The sequence below is a fragment of the Chiloscyllium plagiosum genome, unplaced genomic scaffold (genome assembly GCF_037043375.1).
Source record: "Chiloscyllium plagiosum isolate Xiang-an unplaced genomic scaffold, Cpla_swu_hap1 HiC_scaffold_35, whole genome shotgun sequence".
Classification (NCBI taxonomy): Eukaryota; Metazoa; Chordata; class Chondrichthyes; order Orectolobiformes; family Hemiscylliidae; genus Chiloscyllium; species Chiloscyllium plagiosum.
In genome coordinates this window covers 30,907,211-30,913,940 of record NW_028270173.1, presented here as the reverse complement: position 1 = coordinate 30,913,940, position 6,730 = coordinate 30,907,211, and the positions used below count along the sequence as shown (strand labels likewise).

The window sequence follows — 6,730 nt, the reverse complement described above, 5'->3', positions numbered from 1 at the left end:
ACAGACCATTTTTATAAGACATGTCAGCCCTATTTGAGTTATTTGGATATAGATTTATCAGTTATCTTAACTAGGGCATTTGTTTAACCAGGATGATTTGATTTGTCAAGCCCTGGGCCCTGGAGGGGGTCTCCCGAGTTAATATGGGTCTGTATACAATGCTCCCGTTCCTTTGTTTGGGAGCCTTGTGCCGACCATAGCTGTTCTGTATTTTGTGGGGTTTTTTGTTTTTTTTTGCTTTTTCTTTTTTTTTGTGTTGCTTTGCACAGTGTTAGGGTTTGCTTTGTATTATAGAGTAGGTTAGTAGTTAGGAGATGGTAGTTGTATTGTCATTTGTGTTTTTTTCTTTTTATTATACTGATATTTGTGATTGATTTTTTTTTCAATAATTTTATATGTTTGTAAAGTTAAAAAAAATTGCTGATAAATATATTTACAAAACAAAATCTGGCTTTATTTCTTTTTGTGTGGCGATTACTCGGTTGCAAGTTAGGACCGCAGTGGCAACAGCCTTTTCTGTGTTTTTGTGCACTTTGTTCACTCGATCCTCACTGAAACGACACCCTGTTCACCCTCCCTAACCACAAGGTCTGGACAACAGGCTGTTTGTCCCATACGGCCATGACTGCTTCGACCTGATCTCAACCTGCTTTTTGCACTCGTGTTTACAAATGTAACCCTCGTGATGCTGCGGCGTAATCACACAATGTTCGATGTACTTCGCAAAGACTTCCCGATCTTTCATCAGGACTTCACCGGAACTGAAGTTGTAACCTCAATCTGTAAACTGGTCCGGTCACTTATGAAGAGCTGCTGGCTTAGTAACCAGTGATTGCAGTAAAAGGCTGGGGCCCAAGCTTGCTGGGGGGAGATTGGTTGAGAGAGAATCACCTGGACTGGCCGAACATTTTTCAATGAGGAAATGGCTGCCTGAGTGAAGTCCTGATGAAATGCCTGGAAGTCTTTGTGGAGTACATCGAACATTGTGTGATTACGCCGCAGCATAATGAGGGTTACATTTGTAAACACTAGTGCGAAAGCACCTTCTGTAACATAGTTACATACGCCATTCAGTCTCTCTGATCTCATTGACAGTTAAACCAAATTCACAAGCTTCTGCCAGTCATCTTAATCTAGTCGAAAATCCTGGTTCCCCTCGTTCTGGAATTGCTGAGTAGAAGTGACAGCATCTCAGCATCAGAGGAGAATTGGGACTGTAATATTCCTTCCCAAGTAGACAGGATAGTGAAGAAGGCATCTGGTATGCTGACCTTTATTGGTCAGTGCATTGAGTATCGGAGTTTGGGAGGTCACACTGTGCCTGTACAGGGCATTGGTTAGGCCCCATTTGGAATACTGCATTCAATTCTTGTCTTCCTCCTACTGGAAGGCTGTTATGAAACTTGAAATGTTTCAGAAAAGATTTGCAAGGATGTTGGCACGGTTGGAGGATTTGAGCTATAGGGAGAGGCTGAACAGGCTGGGGCTGCTTTCCCTGGAACATCGGAGGCTGAGGGGTGACCTTATAGAGGTTTATAAAATCATGAGGGGCATGGATAGGATAAATAGACACAGTCTTTTCCCTACGGGAATCCAGAACTAGAGGGCATAGGTTTGGGGGAAAGATATCAAAGAGATCTGAGGGGCAACTTTTTCACACAGAGTGTGATACGCGTATGGAATGAGCTGCCAGAGGAATTGGTGGACGCTGTTACAAATGCAACATTTAAAAGGCATCTGGATGGGTACATGTATAGGAAGGGTTTGGAGAGGAGGAAGATTTTAAAAAGAGGCAACTCTTTTACATAGAGAGTGATTTGTGTGTAGAATGAACTTCCAGAGCAAGTGGTGGACATGGGTACAGTTACAAAGTTTAAAAGGCATTTGGATAAGTAGATGAATAGGAAATGGTTTGGGGATATGGACAAGCGCAGGCAGGTGGGATGAGTTTAATTTGAGAATATGGTCGGCAAGGACTGGTTGGACCGAAGGATCTGTTTCCATGTTGTATGACTCTATAACTTGTACAAGTCCTCAGTAGAATGTCTGTTTTATTATGAATACTCAAGACTGTACTACCAAGCAACGATTCACCACATGGATGTCAATAATCTTTAAGGTGTGCTTTGGAACAGCAGACCTGCAGAGATATAATTCCCTGCTTTGCTATATGTGTGTAAGGTGACTAGATATCCTTACATCTCATCGAAACCCGTATCCCGGGAATGAGAGTCTTACCATAAAATAACGTCAGGTTAACCTGTCCAGACAAGCTCAGCCAGAGTCAGCTGTGAAAATTGACAGCACTTTCTCTGAGTGGAATCTTGCTGTGCCTGAACATCACTCCCCGCCGGAAATGTACACAGACCTGTTTAATTAAATAGCCCAGCACACAGCAAGGTGGGGGTTAAAGAGACACAGGCAATGAAGCAAAATGAGGCGGTTCTTTGAGAACTATTAAGTGGAGGGTTGGAGTGACGGACGGCCCACATTATAACATCAGGACACCAGTGGCTCCACTTAGTGTGTGGGCACTTGGGCACAATGGCTCTCCTCAAGCTCTTCCCCACAGACTACACCTTGGCCCTATCGCTGCTGGCCCTCTTTCTCTTCCTGGTCGTGTCTGTAATTCGGCGGAGAGTTCCCAGGAATTTCCCTCCTGGACCGACCCCGCTTCCTCTGATCGGAAACCTGCACCAACTGAACCTCAAGAGGCTGGACTGGTCTCTCATGGGGGTAAGTGAGAATCCTTCACTGGGGAATGTCTGAGGGATGGGGCGGTGTGAGGGAACAGCTCCCAAGGTGAAGCTCACAGAGACCGAGAGAGACGTAAAAGGAGAGAGCCTGAAACAGATCTGGAATCCGTGATCAGGGAATCTGTTATCTCTGGGCCTGCAATCTCTGAACTTTGCTCAGACTTTGATCCGGGACTGAGTGGGAGGAAAAACAATTGCAGAGGTATATCGCCTCACAACAATTTACACGGCATGAATAAGCTGGTAATTATTCAATTTAGTTAACTAAAAAGTAAACCTAGTCACAATAATTGAGATAAAGCCTGGAACCTGGATTAGAGGTCGGGTCACTACCACTGCGCCACAGGAACCCAAAAGCTGACTGGAGCTTTTCTTCAAAGGGAATTGGAGCACGATGGGCTGAATGGCCTCTTTCTGCGCTCTTATTTTCCCCATGGTTCGAAATGAGGTCAAAGGTCGGGATACAGTGGGCCAGAACTGTCAGTAAAGTGTCACAGCTGTCAGGATCAACCTGTTTAGAGATGGTAGCACACATTCTTGGAACACCTGAGGCCTGAACCCATAACCCCCTGACCCAGAGATAGGGACACCACCCACTGTACCACAACAGCCCTAAAGCCTATTTGACTTGTTTTGGAACCAACCTGTTCAGAGATGTTACTATACACCCCTGCAGCAGGTGAGGCTTGAACCCAGGCCTTCTGGTACAGGGGGAGGGACACTACAGGAGCCCTAAAGCTGATTTGATGGTTTATTATATCAGTGATATCAGGTTCAAATCCAACCTGCTCCAGAGGTGTGTCCATATCTGTTAAAGAAATTGATTATTTTCTCTGAATAAGTTGTTAAAAATATCGCTAATTGCATTCAAAATTAAGCTAATTACATACAGGGAATAAATCTAACTGTATGTGACCAGAGCTAACAACATTAAAGCGTGCTGATTTTTTCAACCAGTTAAAACCTGAGACACCTTCGTAGTGAGAGTCAAGTAGAAGATTTGAATAAACCTTCCTGAAAAATAACTTCAGGGCAATGGGAAGGGAAGTGAGTCGCTGGTGGATCTTTATTTGTTGAAGTCTGATTTCTGTGATATACTACCTCATCGAGCCGTGGTGGGACATCTCAGTCTTTGTGGGATTCACATCCTGTTCCGTGGAGGGAACCCCCCCCAGGAAATGTTGCCAGCTGCAGCAGCTCTGGAGCTGGAGCAGCAGCCGGTATTACTGTGGTACACGGGTGGGGCTGGGAGCTCCCGGGGGACAGGGGCATTGACATTGTGTGGGTCAGCCTGCAGGCCTCATGCTGCATCAGGAGAGCTGGAGTCTCCAGACAGTCGAGGAGGTCCTGGCGAGCAGTGAGGAAGGCCCCCTGAGGGACTAGTGAGAGCGATGGGGCCTCTGGGAAGGCCAGGCGAAGGCTGAACCCAGCACAAGGTGAGGGCTCAGGAGAGGCTGCAGGAGGAGGACTGGGATAACAAGAAACACAAGGAAAGGAGGATTCAGATTCACTTTTCAGGGGGATTAGAATAAGGAGATAACACTACAGAGGAAAACACAAGGTAAACAGAGAATTGGAAGAGACAGCCAGCACGAGAGCAAAAGCGTACCTCACACCAGGTTCCAGTCCAACAGGTTTATCTGAGGTCACAAACTTTCAAAGCACTGATCCTTCATCAGGTGAAGGGGCAGCGCTGTGAAAGCTTGTGATTTCAAAACAACCTGTTGGACTATAACCTGGTGTCATGTGACTTCTGACTTTGTTCACCCCAGTCCAACACCGGCACCTCCACATCATCGAGTAAAAGCAAATGATAAGATATCACTTCCATTTAGCATGAGAGGGATTGCAGTAAACTACTGTCACTGTGTCTGTCTGTGAATGCAAGATCAGTGAGGTGCTGGTGCAGAAAGCCATGTGAGAATATGGTCTCATGGTAATGTGGGGCAACTGAATCTAAAATCATGACTGGGTATCAAATATTTGTGGATTGCAGGGAAAGACAAGGAGGGAATGGAGGAGGAATGGAGAAGGTTATGTGGGTTTTTGTCATCGAGTCATACAGCACGGATGTAGACCCTTCAGTCTAACCAGTCCATGCTGACCATAATCCCAAAGTAATCTAGTCCCACCTGCCTGTTCCCGGCCCATCTCCCTCCAAACGTTTCCTATTCATTCACTTATCCAACTCCAGAGTGGAACAGCATCTGTAGGTTAGTCCCACTGAGCGTGGGGATAACTTATATTTTTAAAGACTTGCTGTCCAATCGATCTGATAACATTTCCTCCTCAAAGTCACTTACAATTATTTTCACAATGTTGCCAGTGTTTGATTTACATAAATTTTGCTCCCATTTGCTATCGGCGAGGGATCCCAGCCAAAATATCAGATTCGCTGGTCGGGCATTTTTTTTAAAAACAGACTAATTTCAATCCGTTTACATGGATTGTAGCGGCAAATGGAATGGATTTGTGGTTTTCAGGGGGTCAAGCAGATGGAATGCAAATTGTGGGTCACTTTGCTGGAATCGACAACAGAACAGATGTGACCCTGGACCGGATTGGGGAGCTCGGATTTAAAGCTGAAGGAATTGTCCATTTTTCTCTCATCTGTTTTCTCCCTCTTACAGCTGACCAGGAATGAAACTTTAATGAAACAATTCTCTCTTTTTTTAGCTCGCAGAGAAATATGGAAATGTATTTTCAGTGGAGCTTGGGCCGCTGAAGGCAGTGGTGTTGACTGGTTATGACGCAGTGAAAGACGCTCTTGTGAATCACGCTGATCAATTCAGTGGGAGGCCACCCATCCCGATATTTGACGATTATTCATTCCGAACTGGTAACTTGACACTTCGTCTTTTTCTTCGGTCTCCTCCTCATTTCTCTCAACTTGATGCATCACAGGGATAGATTGTCGATTGTTGGAAAAACCCATCTGGTTCACTAATGTCCTTTAGCAAAGGAATCTTACCTACTTACCTGGTCTGGCGTACATGTGACTCCAGACCCACAACAACGTGGTTGACTCTTGACTACCCTCTGGGCAATTCGGGATGGGTAATAAATGCTGGCCTGGCCGGTGACACCCGCATCCCGTGGATGAATAAAGAAAAAAAAATAAAAATAGGAGGAAATATTTTGGAACAGAGATCTGGCACAGTTCCCCTCTCGATTTGTTATTCTCCAAATTTCTCACCCTTGTTATGAAGATGTGGGTGTACTGTACCTTTAAGAGAGCTGAAAGCCAGCAGAACAATCTGACACAGCACCAAGTGTTCTGAACAAGGTATAATGTAACATTTGCTTGAACAACTCAGAGAGTCAAAGAGTCATAGAGATGTACAACATGGAAACAGACCCTTCGGTCCAACCCGTCCATGCCGACCAGATATCCCAGTCCCACCTACCTGCACCAGGCCCATATCACTCCATACCCATCCAAGTTAGTCCTGCATACATTTTTCTCCTCTCATCTTAAACCTATGCCCGCTAGCTCTGGACTCCCCCAACCCAGGGAAAAGACCTTGTGTATTTACCCTATCCATGCCCCTCATGATTTTATAAAACTCTATAAGGTCACCCCTCAGCCTCTAATGGTCCAAGGAAAACAGCCCCAGCCTATTCAGCCTCTCCCTGTAGCTCAAATCGTCCAACCCTGGCAACATCCTTGTAAATCTTTTCTGAACCTTTTCAAGTTTCACAACATCTTTCCTACAGCAGGAACACCAATTGACCATGGTATCTTCCCTGCCAAGTAGGTATTGAACGCAGTATTCCAAAAGTGGCCTAACCAATGTCCTGTACAGCTGGAACATGACCTCCCGACTCCTAACCTCAGTTCTCCCAGTTTCTCTGTACTTGCACTTCCCTCAGAATTGCATCCTTTAATTCATTTTGCATCTCCTTTATCATTATCGCTGTTCAGGATACGTCCCAATTTTGGTTTAATCTTCAAATATTTAAATTGTGCCCTG

At 45.2% G+C, this 6,730-nt stretch overlaps 1 protein-coding gene across 1 annotated transcript in view; it reads left to right on the top strand.

Annotated features, from left to right (window-relative positions):
• Positions 1 to 2,483: 2,483 nt before the first annotated feature.
• The window catches only part of LOC148140596 (cytochrome P450 2K1-like), a 37,112-nt gene continuing 32,865 nt past the window's right edge, over positions 2,484 to 6,730 (top strand). The window contains exons 1-2 of the mRNA XM_087979464.1: positions 2,484 to 2,736; positions 5,433 to 5,595. Coding sequence (XP_087835590.1) covers positions 2,545 to 2,736; positions 5,433 to 5,595 — 355 coding nt within the window. The 5' untranslated portion in view covers positions 2,484 to 2,544. The remainder of the gene's footprint in view (positions 2,737 to 5,432; positions 5,596 to 6,730) is intronic.